Source organism: Lineus longissimus, chromosome 8 (assembly GCF_910592395.1).
Source record: "Lineus longissimus chromosome 8, tnLinLong1.2, whole genome shotgun sequence".
NCBI lineage: Eukaryota > Metazoa > Nemertea > Pilidiophora > Heteronemertea > Lineidae > Lineus > Lineus longissimus.
In genome coordinates this window covers 3395724-3419533 of record NC_088315.1, presented here as the reverse complement: position 1 = coordinate 3419533, position 23810 = coordinate 3395724, and the positions used below count along the sequence as shown (strand labels likewise).

At 40.3% G+C, this 23810-nt stretch overlaps 3 protein-coding genes across 9 annotated transcripts; 1 reads left to right on the top strand and 2 right to left on the bottom strand.

The window, feature by feature from the left end:
* Positions 1-5636: 5636 nt before the first annotated feature.
* Positions 5637-12707, bottom strand: LOC135492427 (uncharacterized). Of its 2 annotated transcripts, XM_064778913.1 has the most exons (7): positions 12609-12707; positions 11713-12181; positions 11158-11344; positions 10688-10824; positions 10035-10261; positions 8143-9853; positions 5637-7723 (listed from the first exon to the last, which is right to left on the bottom strand). In XM_064778913.1, the coding sequence occupies exons 2-6, from the start codon at positions 12132-12134 to the stop codon at positions 8166-8168; spliced, it is 2661 nt and encodes an 886-aa protein (XP_064634983.1). In that variant the 5' UTR covers positions 12135-12181; positions 12609-12707; the 3' UTR covers positions 5637-7723; positions 8143-8165. The 2 variants fall into 2 exon arrangements, with proteins under 2 accessions (XP_064634983.1, XP_064634982.1); XM_064778912.1 differs by having other exon boundaries at positions 5637-9853.
* A 512-nt stretch (positions 12708-13219) lies between these two features.
* On the top strand, positions 13220-19122 carry LOC135492817 (uncharacterized). 6 transcript variants are annotated; one of them, XM_064779461.1, is made up of 8 exons: positions 13308-13332; positions 16368-16749; positions 16935-17189; positions 17405-17528; positions 17693-17765; positions 18055-18127; positions 18368-18499; positions 18832-19122. In XM_064779461.1, exons 2-8 carry the CDS (start codon positions 16423-16425, stop codon positions 18931-18933), a joined length of 1086 nt encoding a protein of 361 aa, XP_064635531.1. In that variant the 5' UTR covers positions 13308-13332; positions 16368-16422; the 3' UTR covers positions 18934-19122. The 6 variants fall into 6 exon arrangements, with proteins under 6 accessions (XP_064635535.1, XP_064635534.1, XP_064635531.1 ...); XM_064779460.1 differs by lacking the exon at positions 13308-13332 and adding an exon at positions 13476-13691; XM_064779465.1 differs by lacking the exons at positions 13308-13332; positions 16368-16749; positions 16935-17189; ... (3 more) ...; positions 18368-18499; positions 18832-19122 and adding exons at positions 13220-13285; positions 14423-14685; positions 15045-15146; positions 15263-15388; positions 15589-15961.
* A 75-nt stretch (positions 19123-19197) lies between these two features.
* LOC135492818 (trans-1,2-dihydrobenzene-1,2-diol dehydrogenase-like) lies at positions 19198-22842 on the bottom strand. The gene is made up of 8 exons (XM_064779467.1): positions 22755-22842; positions 21770-21870; positions 21344-21455; positions 20977-21140; positions 20491-20749; positions 20128-20252; positions 19665-19815; positions 19198-19426 (listed from the first exon to the last, which is right to left on the bottom strand). The coding sequence occupies exons 2-8, from the start codon at positions 21863-21865 to the stop codon at positions 19317-19319; spliced, it is 1017 nt and encodes a 338-aa protein (XP_064635537.1). The 5' UTR covers positions 21866-21870; positions 22755-22842; the 3' UTR covers positions 19198-19316.
* Positions 22843-23810: the final 968 nt, after the last annotated feature.

Genomic DNA, 23810 nt, shown 5'->3' with positions numbered 1-23810 from the left:
TTATTGTTGATTGACTTTCATTCCCAATGAAAAACTGCCCCCCCCCCCCCTCCCCCACCTGAGCTGCAAACGCGGGTTGGAACATTTATCCTGTTCACGTCATGACGTCACGAGCGCGTGCTGGGGAGGACGTACATGACGCAGAATCCACGTTGCTGCTCTTCATCGTGTTGTCGCATTCCAATCCATCCGATTTCCCAGTTTTTCCTATCGTTCCTCGACAAAATGCGAACACAACCACCAAAGTCTCAGAAGAGGAAACGTAAACAATCTCATACCACCCGAATTTCTCAAAATCAAGACTGCGAGTGTATGGGTGTGACATTTCGCGGGCAAAAAAATTCACCGGTTTCCCCGTCGTCTCTTGGTCCTCCTTCACAAAATATTTTCAAAAGCCTAAAACTCGATCCAAATTCTTCGTCCTCCTTTGGTGATATTCTTCCCAAGTACTTGGAGTCGGCTCTTGGCAGTTCTGGGGTTGATGATAAGTGGGCAGAACGCGAAATAATGAACATTCTTAGCTCGAGTAACTTCCAAAACGAAAACGAAAGTAGGCAACAGCCAGCTGACCACTCCCAAGAAGATGGCGGCGCCGGCGGTGTAGCAGACGACCAAGATGTTGGAGAGGACCCCTACCAAGGTGGCCAAAACATGCAAGATGGAGATGATTTACAGCAATCCATCCCATCTCTCAGTACTTCAAGATGTAGTCGCCATTCCAGTCCTGATATAGGGCATATACCTTCGTTATTTAGCAGTGCAAGTGAGATCACTGAGTATGAGTCTGAGATTCAGAAAAATGGAAAGTTTGGAAGTGATGAATCAGATGATTCCCATAGGCATATCCATGGAAAAGGAGGTAGGCCAGGCCCAGGTGGATGTGGCTGATTTTTAAATTAGAAAGATCCAAAGACTCACGAGAAGTAAATAAATAATATCAAAAATAAGGATATTGATTGATTGATACGATGACTGTTGACTGTTGTCATGTTGTGGTGACAATTTACTACAATTTTAAAACCAATCCCTGAGAATTTGACACTGTCTCACTGTGACTGTGGGTGTGACTGACTTTCTCTCTTCTTGTATTGCTATTGGGACGACTAGGCAGTAGGGCCCTATTTTGAAGTATCAAATTCGAAATTTGTTTTTCTTCATGCAGGTCCTTTAGCCTCTGTTGTGGGACCGACAAGGGATGCTTGCTCACCAACGAAAGTGTCACTGCGAAGGTTCACCATCCAGCAAAAAATGATATGTTCATCAGAGCCAAGTTTCTCGTCAGTAAGTGTCACAAATGGTCTAAAGACCAGACCAATTGGGGAAGAAATGAGGACGAAGTCACAGCCAGAAGGCTGGAATAACACTACAACAAGACATTTTTCTCCACCATGAGGCATCTGTCTCCAATTGACGTAGAATTGTCAAATTGTCTCCAATTTGTCTCCACTTGTCTCCAATTTCAAATATATGTCTGTCCTTAACTAATAAAAAAACTGTCTCCTCCAAGGATAATCCTGGCTTCTGAGGAGAACATCTGGTTGAATTTGTGAAATGCATAGCTTCAAGAATAAAGTATTTTATAAATTCTTGCTAACATGTTAGTTTTGGCAGTTACCAGAATAACAGTCTTGATCTCAAGTGGAATCCGTCTCAAGGCAACCATCTCTATGACATCTAGGTAGTTTATGAAGTCGCATGCAAGGGGAATGGAGCTGTCTTCAGGACAACCATCTCTATGGCATCTACGGACAAGGCGGTTCAAAGAGTCCCCTCCAGGGGCATTCCATCTACAAGTCTGCAGGCCTTCTGAGGCCTCCAAGTCCAAGAGGAACCCTTTCCAAAGACTTTCATCTCCAAACTTAAATTTCTGATAACCAACAAGAGATTATCCTCAGCTGGTCATTTTGGCCTGAATGACACTTGTTTACTTTCAGCCAGAAGAGTTTGATATCCATGAACGAGCAGAAGCCTATGCAGCAAGCATCCTCCCCGATCCAGTCTTCTACATCTTGCCAGTCAGCAACCATTCACCAAGCTATCATTATTCAGTACATGGTAGTTCTAAAAAGAAGGTCGGAAGGAAGTATTTGCCAAGATCAAGGGGGAGACGGTCGTACAGTGATCTTGATTGCTTTGTCACAAGAAATTTGATGGAGAGGCATGCTGATTTGTATGATAACAGCTACATTCTACCAGAAGGTAATGTCATTCAAATTGCGGCATTGAGAAAACCTCTTTAATGATAATTTCATTGAGCCCCCTTTGGCTGTCAATCCACTATTTATTTTCTTGAATAAAAGCGTAGACTTCATATCTTGGTGGATGTCTATCACATCATAGCTTCGTTCACGAAATCTGCTTGGTTTCTTCCTTTACTTCCTTTCCTAATTGATATTCTGTCATTGGCAGTCAGTGAAGACGGTCTCCTCCCTAAGATTCAAAACCTGGAGAATACCTTCTCAATCGACACAGATTTAACAGAGACAGTCTCTTGCTAGGGGAATCCTTCCTTGAGACACCTGGCAATATGCCTGGGTCTATTTGATGTTGAGTAAATGACAGAATGTCTACTTGCTATAAATAGGAAAAAATCCTGAACCAATTTTCCATTCAACTCTTGTTTTGCAGGTACAAGACTCCTTAAACCTCCGAATAAACTGGTTGAGCTAGTTTCTACGGCGATTCATGGAAGTCCTGATGGATTGTTACAAGTTCAACAAGTGTATCAAGTTCTCATGTGAGTCAAAAGCTGAACAGCAGAATGCCACTTGGGGACAAATAGACTTGTTCGTTCTCCGCAAGTTTCAAAAGCCTTTACAATTTATGTATTGCCCTCCCGGATCGCCTTCAACAGAGTGTCACAAATAGTTGTGACATAGTCTCTGGTATAACAGCAAGCAAGTTGTGATATGTTTGTGCATGAGAATTTGTCCATGAACGATGGTTGCGACTTTGTCCCTGGCACTAATGGGTGTATTTCCCTGATATCGGTGAACTAGTTGTGGCTGCCGCAATGTACCAAATATATCATGATCAAATGTCTTGGATCCCATCCTGATTCGAATCCAGATGATGAGAAACTTTGTGAAGATGAAGTAAATATATGATAGTGGTTACCAATCCTTGACTCATCTGTTGAAATAATATTACTGGTATAATATTTACAAGACTGACATTTTGTCTTTTGTTGTTCAGGAATAGATACCCATACTTCAGGTTCATGGACAAAACAGCAATCACCAGTTGGAGAGTAAGTACTTCAAAGAACACCTTTCAGCTCTGGGACTAAAAAGTACTGTCATGGTTGTTCTCATTGGCAAGGTGTCCTGATAGAATAAAAATGAAAATAGCCAAGGGGAGTTGGTCATTCTGTCAAATTGAATGTACCACTGTCCACACCTAATATACAAGATCTGTGCCTGCATTTCGTCCTTGTCTTCAATGTCTCTATCATATGACCAAGGAAAGGACTTGGAAATGTCTTGTCTTTGGCATTGGACTGTGTCTTCACATGAGGAATGTGACTACTTAGCTTGGGCCTTTTAAAACATTCCCAGACAGATGTTCCTACTCTTTGCATATAAGATTATTGTAATAATTTCTCTTTCAGAGTTCAATCCGCCATGCATTGTACCAAAAGTGGTTCAGGAAAGTGCGGCTGTGCTCGGATATCATCAGCTGTCGAGGATGTTACTGGGCGATTAGTAGGCATCACACTCCCAAAGAGTGGTCACTGGGAATAGGATTGCCAAGACGTAAGTTGTTTTATTCATCTGGAAAACACCTTGCCTACTCCTGAAAGCTAACTTATGAGGCCTGAGCACTTTGATCATGTTGATGAAGACAGGATTTTTATCCTAAATCTTCAAAAGAAGTTTTAAATGATGATGATGTACATGTTGCATGCAGCTCATCCTTTTATGCATTTTTGTGAAACTTTGCAGATGAGGAGCCTACCTTGGAGACATTTGATATAGATGATCAGGGATATTCCAGCCCCAGCTATGCTGATAGCGTGGATAGATACGCCTTCATCTTTGAACCTGTGATAGAGTCAGCTGCAGAGTCACAGGTAGGCTTCGAGAAAAAAGCCTGCTCAGTGTTGGCAACCAAGAACAGCTGGTTGTGACTTTGTCTCCAGAGGCATTCTGGGTATCCTTGAGCAGGTTGTGACGTCCTCTTGAATTTTGTTGCATGCCACACAATCTGTTCGGAATTGAATTATTGAATTATAAGTAGAGTGCGGAGTAAAAATCAGGATAATGGCATATTTCTCGAGTTACTTTTAAAGATCCCTCTGCAAGAATTTGATGCCAGACAGTTAATGATGCCTTGCCAATTTTTCAACAATTTTGTTATTTTCAGCATCGAGTCGAATTCTCCCAAGATGCAGAAGACCTATCATGTCTTTCTGCTCCAAGTGCAACCTACAACCAAGTCAAAACTGAACTCGACCCAGACCCAGTGCTCACAACAAGTATAGGAAGTGTCACTCTGCCAAATAAGATAGACACAACTATAACAGGCTCAGGTATGTGGTTGTAGGTCTTTCCTCACAAGTAAAATATTCACAATAAAACAACCAGAGGACATCCTAATGAGGCAGGTCATTAATCGAGACTGCGTCAAAGACAGGATGTCTTGAGAGTGCTAGTGTAACTACTTCAAGAGATCTTCAGTATTTTGTCCTTTCCATCAGGTCCTTTAACTTCGTTCCAGGATCATCAACACCCAAGTCACAGGCTTCCAACACCAGTTCAGATGACTCATTCGGCCAAGAGTACCGAATTCCTCCAGAGGCTTGGTGGGAGGAGTACTATCGGCAGATAGGATATCAGCCAGTTGTGATTTCATCTTCCACTGGCAATTATATCCACCCTGCAGCACATGGCATTGACCTGCCTGATGTACCTATGTGCCCTTCAATTTTCTATGACCAAGGATATAAAGTAGAATGCAGGAATTGAGATATGAGAGAGGTTGCATAATATCCGAACTCCCACTCTCATTTACGACTGGTTTGCCTCATGGGCAGCTCAGAACTGACCATATTAGGCATAGGAAATCCAAATCTTAGGGGTTGGCTGAACTTGCCACATTTTGCCAATCTGAGAAATACTCAAAACTGTATTTGGTTAATGGGTGAGTTAGGCAAAAATGAGATGACAAGACATTTAGCCATTTAAAAATTGTGCATGAGAAAATGCAAGATGACCTGTTCAGTTTTTTTATCTAGTGATTGTGCAAAATTTCTGTGATTTTTTATGGCAAATTGCCATATTCTGTGTAGGTTTTAATTTGATACAAGTGTTTTGCTACATTTTATTTGATCTTTTGTAAATAAAATTTAAAACAGAAGAGATCTTTATCTTGTTTCTTCATCCAGGGCACTTTGTGTTTGGGTCTTACAATAGCGACCCACTGTTGTTGAAAAGTGGTACAGGGAGCCAAGATCATAATCTCGGAACTTATTTGATGTTTTGTCCAAGATGTTTCAACTCTACCAGTTGGTTATTGGTTCACTGAGCCATGTGACTCCACCAGCTGGTTGACCCTGAACATGGGAATCAAGTCAAACAACATAGTTCACAAAAATCCCAAGACTTCTTTCAATGAAACGGTTTGAAATAAGAATGTAACAAATGATGCATTTCTATCAATCAAAATCATTTTTTTTCAGAAATGACACGACATCAAATTATTTCATTCACACCTTTTTATCGTTACATGACATGTGATATAATGATGGATCACCTGTGACAATGCATTAAAATCAGTGAATTCCACTACGTGCTTTTTTTTCTCCTATTCGTAAAATGTGTTACAAAATAAGCATATTCAGTCCTTTTTACCACTGTATGGAACCACTGGGTATTAACAATTGTTTCCACGCACACCGACATGCCAAGAAAGAATGGTATCTTTGTAGAATTGTGTAATAATTTGCTGACAGCAAGGTGGTAAAATATGAAATTATTCGAAGGAATGCACCTGGCCTGAAGCCTTGAGACCTTAAGATGGTGCATCTGCTGAAGAATACATTTTTCGTGCACCAAACTGAATTTTTCTATACATACAATACATTAACACAGCAGGCAAAGAATGCCATTTCATTTTGTCATAGCATCGCTTAATAGACACCACAGCATTCGTTTATACTTGTGATGTCACAACTGGTACCAAGTCGAAGTAACCCCATCTCAAAAGAGGTTTATTTTGGGAAGTATCCCAGAATATAATCTGTTAAAGAAGATGGTAGACAATGCTTTGAACCCAAAGTTAGTTCGACGTTGTCCAAAACCTTTGATTTCGCAGAATACAATAGGAAATGAAAGTCAGCTGGTGACAAGTGCGGTTGATATAGTTACATGAGAACAATCTTTCACCTCTATGCAATCCCTGTTGGATATCTGGTCTATAGAACATGGCCCAGACACATTGATTGCAAAGCCACCTCTACTACATGTACATGTACACCTACCTCCAAATCCTGGTAAGTGCAGAGAAGCAGGATATGATTTCAAGTGTTTTAGACAGTTCAGCAATGCTTAATAGGTACATGTATGTTAAAGGTTTCCGAGTTGAGGCATCATCATTTACTGGTTATATTTTTGTTGCAGCAAATTGAGATATTTACAGTTGTGTTATAACAAAACCGTGTACGGTGTCGTTCTGGTTCTCTAGCATGTTTTAATGGATGAAACTTACCAAAATGAATCTTTAGCTTCGCGTAAATTTTTGCATGCACAAGTTTGACGTGCTGCTCTATTCAGGGGGTTTTCGGGAGACCTCTCATGGTCATAGTGAGTAGATATGCAACAAGAGCTAAGGATGAATATAAGGTACGTCCCATAAAAATCAAGCGACAGAGAAGAAACTAAGTGACTGGGAATAGCTGCATTTCTAAAGAACCTGAACCATACTCTTAAATAACATTTCCAAAAATAGACATTTATTTCAAGTGCAACAGCAATGTTATTGAGGAAACATACCCTTGGTGGTCACACTAAACATAAACAACTGGATTAATCCAACAACGTGGCCTTTGCATGGCAGGGCTGAGATGACAGAACAGAGATACATGTAACAGCACACCATGGTACACGCACAACAACACAAAGTCTAAAATCACTATTTCAGTAAATCTTTCAACACCTGGTCATCTATACCCTTGTTTTTGTGATACAGAAAGGGTCATCTAACTCTTTGTACTCCCGTCAGAAACAATCAAACTCAGTTAGCATGTTAAGTAAAATGCTTCATCATAACAATATATGTTCAATTCATTATCAGTATATGTAGAAGATAAAAACAAGAATGTACAAAGGCAAATTGATCATGTGTTAAAATAAATTTGTTAGTCAAATAAAAAGGCTCGAACTTGAATTTCTTGAAAGTATTCCGGGAACCTAATGATAAATATATCTAATGTATAATAGGGCACTGTTGACACACTGTTGGCTGTTGACACATACTACAGTGAAACTTTCCGCCACATAATACACAAATGTGAAATAACTTATGACACAAATAATAACATCAGAAAGACCACAGCTGATCAAGAGCGTTCCAACAAATGGTCATGTCAAAAGGTTTTGACAACATTCTTTAATTTTTGAGGCCACTTAAGTTACCCTCACCAGCCATCAGAAGACAGGGCCTGAAGTGGAGAACTTGGCATGCTGTTCAGCTTTTCCCTCCACTGGTCTGCTTGGATAAATAACTAAATAAATAAAAGGATAATTTAACACCATGCTAAGCCAAAAAACAAAACATGGAAGTTGAGCTGTTAAATGTTTGGCCTGATTTTATCTAATTTTTTCTTATATGCTTTTATTCCATTCATTGTCTGATGAAGTGACACCTACAATTATGCGGATAAAGCAGGTGTTGTACATTTACATGCAGTATGATGACATGTATGTATTTTTCAAACTTCTCCAAAAAATGCTTTTCTGTTATAAATGGCTTGAATATCATTCACTAAAATGGAGCCCCTATCAACAGACTATATGTGATCATAGGTATATTACATTACACCATGACTGCAGCACATCATGAACTCTCAAATATTATATTTGTACACTGCCATCTGATCCACCAACTTAACAGGACAATTTCTGTATTTTTTCACACACGTACCCAAGATAATCCACTAAATCAATCTATTTCCTCTTTTTCATAGGAGGAATATCGATATCAATCATGGAGTCACTGCCAATCTTCAAACGCAAACGCTTCAAATTGCTGTTGGGACTTTCATGCAATGGAAAATCATTTGTTTTTCTTCTCTCACGTCGAGACACTTTGTTACTGTCTGTCCACAACAATTTTCGTTGTCTTTTTGGCGATTTTTCCTGAGATTTGCTTTTCGTTTTCACAGGTGATAACTCTGTGCCTGAGTTGGGATTCCGACGAAGCCTGATAGTTATTTTAGGGAGGTTATCCCCATTATGGACCAGTTTTGAATCATACTCAATATCGTCATTCTGAGGAGGATAATAATGGGGATAGCTTTCAGCCCTGGTGGGTGATGTACTCCCACTTTCACCACATTTTGATGAACAATCAAATTGGCTCGGAGACGCACCTCCATACCGATTCAATGATGAACTTTCGACACCGCGGGGCGACACACTTCTGTTGCACACCTCCCTTGTCCCCCTCGTCCCCGAGATGGGACTGCGGTGAGTTCTCGAATTATGCCCTTTCTTCTGGCATGACTTATCCATGCCATCATGTGGTAGACTGGAAGTCCTCTCCGGACAGAGCCGTGTGGTCAACCCCACTTTAACTTTGATATCTTCTACATCCAAGTCATCTGTAAAGCTATATGGATCTGAACTATTCCCGTCCACCAACGGTATACTGCTGAACTCCACCTCATCACGGGAGAATGACCGCCGAACGTATTTTGACGTCCGTCCAGCCGCTATCTCCATACGCTTCCTGTACAAACTAACTCCACAACTGTTGTGTGGACTTTTTCTAAGAAAGTCAACCTCATCAAAACCTATCTGTTCTGTTTTAGATTCCTGAGGGACATGAACAAACCTTTGGTGATCACCGTTTAAATATAAACTATCACAGGATGTGTGTTTCGCCCGATGACAAAATGTTTTCTCATCAGCAAGATTATGTGACTGCGCCATCTGCTGCACTGAATGTCTCGGGGACACCTCAGGATCTGGCAAGAAGTCTCCAAAGAAGGCATTGCCAGACTCATGGCGGCAACAGTTTTCTTTGTGACAATTCTGACACAGCTGCAACCGCCCGCCAGGACTAAGCTGCCCACAGGAATCAATCATATTATCAGGCACTTTTGTCAATTCGACATACAGATCTTTCTTTACGATATCCAGGACATTGATATTCTTCAGACTATCATCACTCAACGTACTTATTGCTTCACGTTTATTGTTCGCATTTGATCGTTTTTTCACAGTGTTTGGAGTCCCGATCAAACTTAGTCGGTTGATCACAGTTAAGCTACGGCTGCTCCGGCGCGGAGACACAGTATGTTCTTGCTCCTCCACTAACTGTGTTGGGCATAGTTCATGGCAAGGTGAAACAGGACTAGATTTAGTTAAATTAGCCAAGAAATTGCCATTCCCGTAAAAAGAAGGGCCATCGTGGCTATCCTGATATGATCCATTATTGATAAGCTTTACTTTTGAAGGGCCAAGACGATTGTGAGATTTCCTCTCAAACAGAACTTTTGGCTCAGGCAAGGAAATTCCCTGGGATATCAATAGTTCAGCATCATACTTGGTAATACCTCGACGTTTCAACTCAGCTGATGTTAGGAGATGGGCTTGGCGCTTCAAATTATCCGACCGTCGGTCCCAATTGGCTGAAAGGAAAAGCAAAATATCAAGACAAGTCATCAAGCTTTCACGGTTTCATCACACTTCACATGAGAATATTAACATTGGTCTTGATGCCCTCAAAATTTCCCTTCAACTTCAACACTTCAGCAACTGGTTTGAAAACTGATGCCCTCAGTATGCACTTCACAATGTCAAGGTACCCACCTGTTGGGACATGCCGTCTGGTGCTGTAACTATGTTTCTTTGGTGACGAAGGCTCATCTGAATCCACGTCTTCATCCGGCGATCTACTACGTGGACTCCTCGGACCATCCCGTGCCTCCTGTTTCCTCCTCAGACGATGCAAGCGATCATCCGTCTCTCGTAAACGATAACCATTCTGATCAGATTCTTTCTCGGGACTTTTCTTTGAAAACGCACCCGTCTGTCGCCTGTCAGAATAGATTTTTTCATCTGATATTAATCTGCGATAGAAGACTATTGAAAGCAACACTCCATTCCAATGATAAAGGGAGTAAGATTATGAGATGCACCAGCTTTGCTTATGTGCTTTTTTGAGCATTTACAGCCCACTGGAGTTTGCCAAATGGTCAAATCAACCTTGTGAACTACGTTATGTGCTCCAGGAAGGGTGTGGAGTCCATCACAAGTTAATCATATGTTTCATATACTGATGTATGGGGTCAGCTTGCTCTGTAAGAAGTCCAGTGACATCATCAACTTTAGCTTCATTGTCAGACTTGAGCATTTGACATGGAATTTCAGTTTACGCCTCATTCAATGCATGTGGCAATCGAGGGACCTATGCAAGGTCACAAGCTTGAGACAACCTTCGAAACAATGAGTCGAGCACACACCTTTCACATGTGATACATTCACACAATGAGTTATTGTCGCCGAAGAAGTCATCACCATAGTAGCAGTTGATCTCCTCCCCAGGCTCGATGTCCCTCAACACCTTCACACAGGCAGTATCACGTCCTGTTGAGACAAACTGAAAGGCAAGGTAGGTCTACATGTATTCATTCAGGTCATCAAGTGTTTCTTGTTGCACCAGTTCCTCATGTCACAGGACTGGATTACACTCAAATTTAACAAAAGACCTTTTGGTTTCAGCAGTCTAATACACTGACAGAAAAATAGTTGCCTGGTACTGTCTTAGCCAACAAATCATACCTTCCTACTATTACCTGGTGGTTCCAGTATAAGGATGCAACTTGGTTCCTCATCTCATACCACCTTTCAGATGCCTTGTGATCTCGTCCCCACAATACAGCTACCCTCAACCATGACTTACACACACTGAGCGTTTTGTTGGTGAACCTACCTTGCAGTTTGGCCGACAGTCATGATTAATGAATGCAGCTGGACCCAGCCAAAGCTGTGCACAGTTCTTGCGACAAGAATACATGACACTGAAGTCATTGATGCCTGCTCGCAGAAAATTATCTTCCTCCTCTGCGGTCATTTCTGCGATACATCCAACTAGTTTGGAGATTTTATCGTTCTTGTGCCTGAAACGAGAAGAAAATGAGATAAACTATTATCATGGTAAGCCCAAAAAATAGTGGTACAATGTGTCCTAGCCAAATTTATCATGGATTGACGAATTAGGAGTAGCTAAGCTAACCAGGGCCTATAGTTGGATTTACCTTCTATAAAATGATCTGATCCAGCTGTCCTGATTGTGACATTGTCCTCATTGCCATTTGGTGTATCTGTTCATTCTTATCACAATACAACAGAACCTCTTCTAACCAATGCAGCATAAGTTATCAAGCTCTGTAGACGGAAATGCCTTATGAATAAGATCAAAATAGAGCTTTCCTTCAATAACAACTTGATGTTCGGTCAACTTGACAGTGATAAAAGCAGGCCTTACCACTTTCTCGTTGCACAAATTTTCCCACCAACATTGTCTTCCAAAGAGTAGCGATGGCACGCCTTGATCTTGAACCCAGCTTCCTTGTCCAGCATCTGGAGATACCGGAACGCATGCTCCTTGAAAGCTTTTATCTGTGACTTTGACTTTGTAACGAAGTACGCCTTTGCCCAATCACCAAAAGTCAAATCATGATAGGCCTTCTCATACTTTCTGTCTCTGACAAAACGTCTGATGATGGTGGCAAGTTGATCCTGTCCTTTGACTGGACGAAACTTTGTGTTCATCTTATGCGTTGAAAACCCAAGGTACGGATCCAACACCAGCATCGTGGCAAGGTCATCATTTTCACCCAGTTCTTTAGCATTCATTCCTGTTGATGGGGCAAATCTTGGGCCTGGAGGAGCACCTTGTAACACCATGTTGAGAAATACTCAAGTCTCTTCACTGCTATCAAATGGTGGGAATGCTGAAGATAAATGACAAAACAAATAAGTAAATTGAACCAACTTCAAAAATCACTAACAAAACAAACATGAAAATGCTTCAACTCAAAGAGAGGTTTTGGGAAGGGTTAGCCATGTACCAGCCACCTGGGGCTGGGTCTGGGAAAACAGTCATGGACAGAAATCAAAGAAGGGTCGTACACGGGATACAAATCAAGAATGCTATTTAGATATCGAAGATGTTTCTCTATACATGTATAGTGGAAGAAGTTGAATGACATGACATGCATCACAACAAAACCAATCACAACTTGCCCCCTATTGTTCATCAATGGAACTATTAGCGCGTCAGAAAGAACCAGAAAACATTTCGACGCGAATAAAATTACTTCGTTTGACCTCGGACAAATATGAATAGACCTGAAATTACCGCATTCATGAGAAATATACCTTATGAATCTGTCACACCATTACTATGAGAATCTATTGTTTCATAACTTCAAAATATCACTTTCGTTTTGACATTTTCGCAAATCAAGGAGACGGAAGCCATCACAACACAAATGGCGGAATTAACTGACCAAATTACCGAGTTTTTTAAAAAGCAAAATAGTACTCTCATAGATTCACTTGAACTGTTAAAAGTGATCACATAAAACTAAGATTTCAAACAAAAACACAATAAGATGGGTTTTTTACCTCTTTTTTTGATTCATGGGGATAAAAAGGATATGACTAAAGTAAATAGCTGATGTCCCAATACGCGCATAAATTGTGTGATTCGGTCCGAGTCACGCATTGCCATAATTGACTCTGTCAAACACCCAGTCTTGTGTAGTGATATTAGTGGCTGCTTACTGTCTTTGGCTCTTATATTTCGTAGCAACAAAAGTAGTATTAAAGGTATTTGTTGAAATTGAAACTATTTTATGCATTTTACAAATAAGTTACAATGAAAACATTTATAAAAGTTTACTTCGTGTTTTAAAGAATGTTAAAGTGATATTTTAACTATTGTTTCTTTGATATTTTAGACCGATACTCATATTTTGCACAAAATGGCGTTTGTTCTGCTAGACTGCAGAGATGCCACCGGTCAAAGCTCTCATTTTGCGAAGGCGGGAAAAGTAAGTTATTTTGCCGGGAATTCAAAAATTTTCATGATTTTCAGGAGGTAATTATCAATATCTTTCATGTCTGTTCGGTATTAAGATGGTGTCGAAACAGAAAAAAAAGGTTTTCTGCCGCAAGGGTCTCGAATTTCCGCTCTGCTGTTTACACTTACAGCGATTATCAAAATCGCACATCATCATGCATGTCATGTCATTGTGATTGTCAATTTTAAAAAAAAATGTCATAAAATAGGCCTACATACAATCGTACATCATTCATGCATGTCACATAAATCATGCATTCCCGATTCATGCATGAAGAATGACATCACATGATGCCTGAACTTCAAATCGACATATGGTGCAAGCATACTCTACTGTGTCTGCCTGGTCTACTCTCGCCAATGCATGCTGACATAAGGCAGGTTCCTGTTGGAACTTGGAGGGGGCTGGCCCCCCTCATTAGTCATTTGCCCTATAGCCTAGGACTAGGCCCTATTTTCTGTCAAATTGAAAAAAGAGGTTTTTCTAGTGAGAGAAATGCTTAAAAACGGTGCTCCACAGTGTTCGTGCTGTTCCCCAGGCTCCGCTGCCCCCTTTCTCATAATCCTGGATCCGTTCTGGCCCTGGCACCTACAACAATGTCAATTTAGTTCTACTGTTTGTTTTCCCCATAGCATTATAGGCCGATATAAAACCATCCCAATGAATAACACTGCAGTTCTGGTGTTGACCCGATTGAATTCTATTAGCCTGTTACATTTCATTCGAAGGGCTACTGGTAGGGTAAGAATAAGATAAGATATGCCCAGCAGGTCGCCAGCATCAAGGACGTCCACTGGTCCTTTTGCTATCAATGAAAAGATATGACCTGGCAAAACTACAGCTACAACCTCTCTATTGCCGACACCCATGGGACTGGGCGTTGGTGTCCGTAATATAGAGGTGTCCTTAATAGGGAGGTTATGCCATTGTCCAAAAAGTGGATTCATGTGTATGCAGGTTGTGTTCGTACGCTACATACTACATAGACAGCGTAAGTTTATTTCAGCAACTCTCGTCTGATTTAAATTTCACTTTCAGTTGATTTATTATTGATTAGAGAAGAAATAAAAATTTAAACTGTCTTACTGTTGTGTTGTTTATCTTCAGGGTTCTACCTGTCAGAAAGTTTCCAGAGTTTCCTTGTCCAGTAAGGTCCAGCACAATCAATCATTCCGTCTAGGATCATAAAAATTGCATCCTACATTCCATTAAAGATGCCATCAAATGTAGAAATCAAGGCTCTTGTCCCCGATATTCAGCGGCTACATTGCCTTGCTAAGAAGTTGAGTCGATCTGAGGGAACACTAATAGAACAAGAGGACACATTCTTCAATGTATCTAACGGGCGGCTTAAGTTGCGCGTTCTTAAGGTTTGTATTCAATTTGAAGTGAAAGCCCTCTGTTTTTTGTTGTCAGTGTGGGGTTGGTTTGTCGCTAGTGGCTGCAATTCTCCCCCCAATTGGCTACTAGGTGTCTCAACCTGTTTTCAAGTTGGCCGCATGTCTTGGTTTTTCGACAATATTTTAACTATTAGTTCTTCCAATCCATTTCCTATGCATGTACGGTACATACAATGCAATTGCCAGAATAGTTATTTGACTACAATACAACGTTCAAAGAAGTGGTATTTACAGTGGCCATCATAAATAGCACTGTCTTGTCATTAGAATAAAGCCACAGCAGCATTGGCAATGCTCAAATTTAAAATTTCTTTTTTCATCTTTTTCAGAGCGGAGTTAGCATGTTAATTTTCTACAAAAGATCTGATCAGTTCGGTCCAAAAGTGTCCGACTTCCACATCACTGAGATACAGAATCCACAAGATCTGAAGGTAAATGATTGTTTGTAAAAACTAAACAAATTCCACCATTTTCACTGGGGTGCTTCTGTTTTTTTCCTCAATATCAATTCCTAGTTAAAAACTTTATCGTTTGTTTGTACTTGCAGGCATCTCTTGGCTTGGCATTAGGAATCAAAGGAGATGTGAAGAAGCGTCGTATGCTGTATATGGTCGGCCAAACTCGGCTACACGTAGACAGTGTTGAGGGATTGGGAGACTTCATGGAACTGGAGGTGAGCTGCAGGCCAGGACAGGATGAAACATTTTTTTGAGTAATCAATGTTGCCAGAGTCCACAGAAATGCTAAAAATATGAGCAATATGAGAGCTGAAGTCGTCATGTCTTTAGATATGTACATGTATTATGATGTACTTTGAAAAAAATCCATGAGTGTGTTAGCTGTTTGAATTGTGTTACTCCTTTCCTTATATAGGTTATGATGCAACCCAAGCAGACGACACAAGAAGGAGAAACAATTGCCAAGGATCTCATGAACCAGTTAGAGGTTTCACCAGAGAATCTCATTGAAGGAGCTTATATGGACATGCTGTTAAAGAAAGCGAACAAGTGCAATGGACATTCTTGAAATATGTCAGACATGCTGAAAAATGTAGGGGTGAAAAAAATTGGGCTTGGAGTGACGAGTCCAGAATATCCAGTTTTTGAATGTGTCTCGGTTCATTGCTGAATGTATGTAAAGTGACAATGTGTCTTTTTGATACATGTTTAACAGATTTGCTATTTCATGTTGCTGAAGACAAAATCACAATCGTGACTATGTTAATGTGTTTCAGAGTAACGGAATAAAAATTTAAATTTAAAAATTGGTTATTTTCTTAATTTATTCTTTTACTCCCCTTGTGCTAAGGATGCACACTTGATAGATTACAGCACTGCTGACTAGTTAGTGTCCACATGTTATTGTGACGCTTTCAGTCAATTAAGTGTCGCCATGTGGATTTCACAATAGTGAAGAGATGTATTGGTCAGTTTGTAGCATTGCTTGACTATCAGCGAAGAGGGCAAGGATGGAATATCCGTGGATCGTTAGTGACCTTTTAAGTCCGAAAAGGTCCTGGTGGGTCTATGCCTGTAACCGGAATGTTCATTGTGATTGACCAACATGACGGGGGGGGGGGGGGGCACGTCGCTGACCATGCAATTGTAAATGCCATCTGTATTTGGTGGTGCTGATGCATTGTGTCTTTCCAGAGTGTTCGTGAAGACAATGGGAACTTGATTTTGATCAATCTGACAAAAAACTGTGATGCATCAATTTTCAACCGAGACCGCTCCACTTGCTGATGAACTTTGTCAGGAGATCCTCGCCACACGATCTGTCCTTGGCCTGCCCTGCCCATGTGGAGATCATGAGAGGCGTCCATCCCCCGGTGGAGGTCATCATCTTGTCCTTACAGCGACTATGGATTCCATCTCTTCAGTTGACAAAGCTCTAGAAACCGCAGATGTTGCCATGGACATCACTGATGCCATTGGTTCAGGTATCGATACTTCTATGGGAACTGCAGATGAATGTGCCCAAAATAATGAGCAGCGAAATGAGAGAATGCGAGACATCCCAGAGAATCTAATGGTTAGTTTTTGTTTCACTTCCTGGCTGCAGTCTGATTGTTCCGGAGTCGGAAGTTATTTAGTTAATGAATACATGTGTTTTTTCTGTTGAATGAGTTGCTACTTCATGTACTTCTAATTCTTATTTGAAACTTAATGATTAGAAATGCAATCAGTAACGGGACTCCATGTTTCTTCTTTTTTCAGGAGTCTTGCATATGTTTCAAAGATATCTTACACTCAGACTTTGATGAAGATGCAATTTTGCCATATATGGGATTATTCAACGATAAGAATGGTTCGTCTTCAAATGACCACGTAGAAAAGATATGCCAACTCTTGGAATTAGACAAATTACCATTAGAGGGATCCACAAAACTTGGTCAAACGTATCTCCAGTGTGTTCAAAGTGTCCGCTATAATCAATGTGTCTCTTTCACCAGGAGCTGCTTACTTCCTAAGGTAAATGTGGCTTCTTTCGGTCTTAGCAGTTGGTGCATCTCTGAGGAGAACAGCCCCTTTCTGCAATTTCATCTGCCGTTCAGCAATATTGCTTAAGGAGGCCCTTTAAACATTCTATCAGTGGTATTAAGCACCATGCATTAACACACTTTTCTGAGGAAAATTAGTGGCAAGATCATGTATTTTATTGTTTTAACCAGTTTACTCTCATCCAGGTGATGGAATCTTGTCAAAATCTTCCCCAGAATTTCACTAACTTGGTTCAGTCATTCCTCCGTAAACACCAGTCTTCTACCATGGATGGGTTATACCAAGCCATGTTTCAGCATGAACAATTTGGTAAGTGCGATGAGCTTATAGTATGTTGGGTTTCAGGGAATTAAACGAATAGACATCTTCATGGCTTCATCCACTCCACAGAATATTGGAGGCATTGTCACATTCAGATTCAGTTCATATCCAGGTATTATAATTGACATTTTATTAGTTGTTTTTTTCTTCAGAATCTCCTCAAGCTGACCTTGTTGTCAAGACAATGAAAGATGAGCCAATTTTAGTCAAGCATCAATTACTTTGGTAAGACACAATGTTATGAAAGTAACTGATGGATCATAAGAAGTCTGTCAATGGCAATCTGGTGTTGCTCTGTACAGAAAATCACTGCTTTAGGACTTTTTTGTTGATCTGAAGATCTTGATCATGCGTAAATAAGAGTTGTTTGTCCTGGCCCCATGAGTGGGTTGTAGGCCCTGGTGGCAATTAAGTGAGGTGATTTCAGGCATTTGGAGGTGGCTACTCTTTCCCAAACTATAAGAAGTTATTGAGGTTGTTTTACTTGTACAATCATTGATTTATACTTTTTCAGCCAGATTACTTCTCTCCAGACACCATGGACGAAAGCCCATATTGTGGTCCTCGAAAATCTGATCAAGACAAAGGTATCGGCAGTCCTCATATAGTACTTCACGACAGGGTAGTCAGATTTTCAAGCAAGCAAGTGAAAGCACAGTCTTGAAATATGACCCCAGTGCTAATGTGTCTTGTGTTAAACTTGCTCACAGAGGATCATTTTGCAGCAAGAAAAAGTACAAACTCAATAATTTTGCCAATAATCGGCAAAGAGGACTGTCTATCAAGTGATCAATTGGTGTATACATATGTTGCTTTTCCTTCTACAGGTGAAGATTGAGATTGACAACCAGTTAGTTCATAATATGTGTCGCCTGATGGAAGTTTCCTCCCACGAAATGAAAAACAACCTCAAGTTTGGCAAACTAGTCTTGGAAGTCATCAGCAAATATGGCAAACAGGTAATCAATCAGCAGCGATCTTCTTTCAGACTTTTCATGGACAGTTAGCATTAGAAAAGTATCTCTACAGAATTTCTCTGCCCTTCATTTCATTATGATAACCTCTCTCTACTGAATGGGGACTTATTATGTCTGCCACAGGGACGCTTCAGTCGCCGTTTGTTTTTTATAGGCTGCAACAGGTACCCCTGTCGACAGTCTTGCAGAAAGCTTAGGAATCCTGCACTTTCCAATAGTGCGACACTGTATGTCATAGCCAGGCGATGCATCATGATCGATTCACAGTTCCGTGTTCTGCAATAGTGCTTAAAACTGCATTATCTTTATTTCAGCTTTCTAGCGACGGCATTGATCTCCTCAATTCTGCAATGGTTCCACATACGACGTTCATGAAGAAGTCTGTCGATGCTGCTCTGAAGAAACTGATACAGTGAGCAAGGCAGAAGAAGGCCGCAGTATCTAAGTTGCGAGCAATCTTTCCTCTGGTTATTGCAAGATTTTGCAGATACAGATATTTCTTATATTGCTGGCATATGTAGTGGCACATGTATCATGTGAATGTTTGATGGAAGACTGATCAGATCAATAAAGTGATGACAAGGTTTGACTGGTATTATGTGCAAAACATTGGTTTTTAATTTTCATTTGAATAACAAACACAACAATAATCTCATAGTATCAAATCTCAACATCATAATTAATTACATCTTCTTGCTACATGTGCAACATTGAGGCACCGAAAATACAAGTATTTCTTCACTATATTCTAAATTCGTTGTTAGTACCGGTATCCTTTTCTTTCAGAAGTAATGTTTATTTAGACTTTGTCGCAGTCATATTGCACTCCAAGCTGTCGTTTCAACTCATCTATGATTGATATCAGCTTCAGACTGTATTCATGGGTTGCTCCACCACACTCCTTCTGACCTAAAAGTGGAAATTTAAGAATAAAATAACATGTTACTGTGAAAGAAATCATACTTTTGATAAGCATAGGAGGATGAGAAAATGTTAATCATGTGAAAATTATTAAGAGTTTCATGTAAGTGTATATTCAGTACTGTTCAACAGGTTGTGATATGGTTACTACTGGGTCATGACTGGATTTTATAGATAAGAATAAGGAATTTCGTCAGAGCTGTTGCAGTCTCAGTTGATGTCTCACCTGCCAATAGACATTCCCTGACTGCCCGTGCTTCAAAGGACAAATTTGTTGAGTTCACAAAGTTTGTTTTGAAAGGACTCTCTGGAGGAGGAAAGGTGTGCGCCTTGTCATTCACAATGACTGTGCTGGGGGTCCACATTGGGAACTTCACCTAGGAATACAGAAACGAAGTTGAAGAAAATTACTGAATAATGGATTTCCAAGACATGTTATGCACAACAACAAGGTATAATGAATCTAAATCTCTACTTTTGAAAAGCATGTGGCACCAGTGGCTGAGGTGGTGGATTATATTTAATCAGAATCGCCAGTTAATCTTCAATTCAGTGCATCAAGTTATAAGTTCTTTTAAGTGTTGAAGATTACACAATACTACTGTTGGTGCCGAGTCCACATAACTTAAAATTGATGTGTTTGTAACTTCTTGATGGGGATAATGACGGTTCACTATTGTACTCCTCACCTCAATTTTGCCCTTGGTTCCATAGATGAAAGCCTGACTTCCAGAATCAACAGTGCAACTTTGAGTAATACAAGCCAGCCTGCCCTTGCTAAACTTGAATACAGCTCCACTGCAGACATCAAAACCTGTCAAACAAAGTTCAGAGATACTATAAACTAAACATTTGGCCATAATTGCAGATTTCCACCAAAATAATCATAGTCAGCCAATTGTTTTTTTAATTTTCGCAAATGCCAAAAATAAAGATGTGCAAACATTTGGCAGTTTACATGTAAATTATTACACAACTGTTCTCCAGATAGGATATTGTCAACATTATAAGTGGAGTCAAGCCTAAAGAAATTAATGGTACCAGAGTCTTACCCTCGTTATTTAGATGGCCACTCGCAACAATCTGTTCTGGGTACTCATCATCAAAAGCCCACATGGCCATCCCAACAGTATATGGACCAAGATCTACCAATGCCCCGGCTCCAAAATCCTTGTTTGTTAACCTCTCCAGATTGTATCCTGATAGGTCCACACAGAATTCAGCGGTAAGATACTTTGGCTCTCCAATGGTGCCTGCTTTGAGTTCCTTGCGGATAAACTCGTATGCTGGCAAAAATCTAGACCAGAGGGCCTGAAAGAAAATGACGACGGAAACGAGATAGTTTTAGGTCAAACAGCTTTCACATTTTGACTTGAATTTTGTCTAACAGTGCTTTAGGTTTTCTTAATGTGCTGCTGAAAAGTCGACTGTAAAGTTAGAGGGTAGCTAAATATTTTAAAGCTACTGTGTGTGGACTAAATCCTACAGAGAAGGAGTAACAGGAGTCTCTGCCAGCTATTCTTTGACTTTGATGGTACCTCCATGAGAAAGACGTTCTTCTCCTTGGCCAAATCCACCAGCTCCTGTGTCTGCCTCTTGCACATGGTCATTGGCTTCTCACACAAGATGTTCTTTCCCGCGTTGATCATCAGCTTACATATCTCATAATGAGCTGGATGGATAACACCAATGTAGATAATATCTGTGAGAGGAAAGATTCTAAAAGTTTAAAGGTGAACTGACACTTTGCTGACATAATATCAATAAATAAGTATTTTTTTAACAGACATCACAATAAAAAGCTACTCTGCAAAAATACGCTGTATTTCTCATTCGTCAGTCGGCTGGTGTGACATCATCACCTGGGAATGATGACATCATAACTTTATCTCTGACAAAGCTTACCTAAATTTTCATCTGCTGCCAGTTCTTGGTACGATCCATACACCTTAGGAATATCAAACTTTTTGGCAAACTCCTGAGCACGGCTAAGATTTCGTGCCGCTACACAGGCGACCTGAAAGTTAAGTTATGGTGCATTAGTGCTTCACAGACCCACCCCTTATGAGGGCTAAGTTAGGAGGCCCAGACTCTTCAGACTAGCTCTCTGATATTTGAATTTGTTTATTTAGTAGACTGTTTGATTCCAAAGGATGTAACAAAGCTAGGACTAGCAGGCTCAGATAGATTTTATAAGAGTTGAAATACCAAGTTACAAGAACCTTTTTTTGCATTTTATTTTCTTCATTTATCATGCTAGTTGAATAAATACCATAACCAGAAAGAATCTCAGTCGAACTGATATTCTACTTGGCTATAAATGGTGCTTACCTGATGTTCTGATGCAGGGAGACATTTCAAGGCAATGGTGAAATCATTTGAAATTGCACCAGCGGCACAGAGGCCCCATCTGGTAGGTGTAGCCATGTTCCCTGCAGAGGTTCGAAAATTGTTATTTGGAGAGAAAATGATAACCAACAAAATGTTGTTCGGAGTGTTTTGTTTCGCAGACACAAGCCCATCCAAGGACTAGCCGCTCTTGGTGCTGCTGTAAACTATGAAGGAGTTGACCTGAAGACCATAAAGGAAATTCCTCCATCGACTCAGGTTGCTTGGACATAAAAAGTTCTGTTCACTTGAAAAATTTGTCAACATTTATGCGGAGTACAGCAGCAAACAACTGTCTTGCTCCAGGACCTTCTCCTACACACACCAGTATGTGGTCACTTTACACATACACTGCACCAATCAAGTGTCTTGCCTGAGACCACATCCCACAACAGTCAAGTGTCTTGCCTGAGACCACATCCCACAACAGTCAAGTGTCTTGCCTGAGACCACATCCCACAACAGTCAAGTGTCTTGCCTGAGACCACATCCCACAACAGTCAAGTGTCTTGCCTGAGACCACATCCCACAACAGTCAAGTGTCTTGCCTGAGACCACATCCCACAACAGTCAAGTGTCTTGCCTGAGACCACATCCCACAACAGTCAAGTGTCTTGCCTGAGACCACATCCCACAACAGTCAAGTGTCTTGCCCAGGCCCCCTACGTCCATCCCCAATCAACTATCTTGCCTGAGACCACATCCCACAACAGTCAAGTGTCTAGCCCACCCACAACAACCGTCACCAGTCAAGTGTCTTGCCCAGGGACACACCCTTGCCACTGCCCAGCTGCCAGGGACCTTAGATTTAGTCTGGTTACTCTAAGCAGGGACCACCAAGAAATGATCTTGCAAGCATCAGAGCCCAGGATGTGTATAAACATGGCCATGAAAACAGAAAACTGCATAAGGTGGATTAGGAACTTACTTTAAACCACAACTAATAAGGGGGGCGTATCGAGGGAAGGGGGCGTATCGAGGGCAGGGGTCGTGTCGAACTGGTTCTTGATGTCACTTATGGCCTGTTATGTGTAGCACTATGCGATTCACTGATTCATTCAATATTTTAGTCAGAAATCGAATGAATAGTTTCTTTAGTGAAAAATAAATCAAATAAATTGTCAATCGAATCGAATGATAGGTTGTTTTATCAAAAATGTATTGGAAAGAGTTTAAAATATCAAGACCGAGATCAAACAATCTCATTCGATTCTTACAAATCACCTATTCAATATTAATCGCATAATTCGTCATATAGATTAAAGTACATTTCGATATAATCAAATAGTTCTTACAAAAAATTGAATGATAATTTGATTTTAAGAATGAATGTTCATTCGATTCCATATCAAATGAAAAGCAATATTCGATTTAAAAATCAAATGGTCTATTTGATTTAAATCGAATGACCTATTCGATTTAAATCGAATGAGTATTCGATTTCTAAATCAAATGGTCTCATTCGATTCTGCTCCTATTCCATTCGATTCTAATTGGTTGCTAGTTTGTCACGTGACTATGATTGACCAATCAAAATCGAATAGAAATCTACAAAAATCGAATGACCTATTCGGTTTTAAATCGAATGGTCTATTCGATTCTGCTCCTATTCCATTCGATTCTAATTGGTTGCTAGTTTGTCACGTGACTATGATTGACCAATCAAAATCGAATAGAAATCTACAAAAATCGAATGACATATTCAATTTTAAATCGAATGGTCTATTCGATTCTGCTCCTATTCCATTCGATTCTAATTGGTTGCTAGTTTGTCACGTGACTATGATTGACCAATCAAAATCGAATAGAAATCTACAAAAATCGAATGACCTATTCGGTTTTAAATCGAATGGTCTATTCGATTCTGCTCCTATTCCATTCGATTCTAATTGGTTGCTAGTTTGTCACGTGACTATGATTGACCAATCAAAATCGAATAGAAATCTACAAAAATCGAATGACATATTCAATTTTAAATCGAATG

Coding starts and splice junctions, on each gene's coding strand:
- LOC135492427 (XM_064778912.1), bottom strand. CDS start 12,134: ATGGTGTTACAAGGTGCTCCTCCAGGCCCAAGATTTGCCCCATCAACA. Junction 11,345..11,712: donor ATTTGTGCAACGAGAAAGTG/GTAAGGCCTGCT, acceptor TTCTCGTTTCAG/GCACAAGAACGATAAAATCT. Junction 10,825..11,157: donor ACTGTCGGCCAAACTGCAAG/GTAGGTTCACCA, acceptor CTTGCCTTTCAG/TTTGTCTCAACAGGACGTGA.
- LOC135492817 (XM_064779461.1), top strand. CDS start 16,423: ATGCATCAATTTTCAACCGAGACCGCTCCACTTGCTGATGAACTTTGT. Junction 18,128..18,367: donor AAAATCTGATCAAGACAAAG/GTATCGGCAGTC, acceptor TTCCTTCTACAG/GTGAAGATTGAGATTGACAA. Junction 18,500..18,831: donor TCAGCAAATATGGCAAACAG/GTAATCAATCAG, acceptor TCTTTATTTCAG/CTTTCTAGCGACGGCATTGA.
- LOC135492818 (XM_064779467.1), bottom strand. CDS start 21,865: ATGGCTACACCTACCAGATGGGGCCTCTGTGCCGCTGGTGCAATTTCA. Junction 21,456..21,769: donor TCCCTGCATCAGAACATCAG/GTAAGCACCATT, acceptor CTTAACTTTCAG/GTCGCCTGTGTAGCGGCACG. Junction 20,253..20,490: donor TGGCCATCTAAATAACGAGG/GTAAGACTCTGG, acceptor TTTGTTTGACAG/GTTTTGATGTCTGCAGTGGA.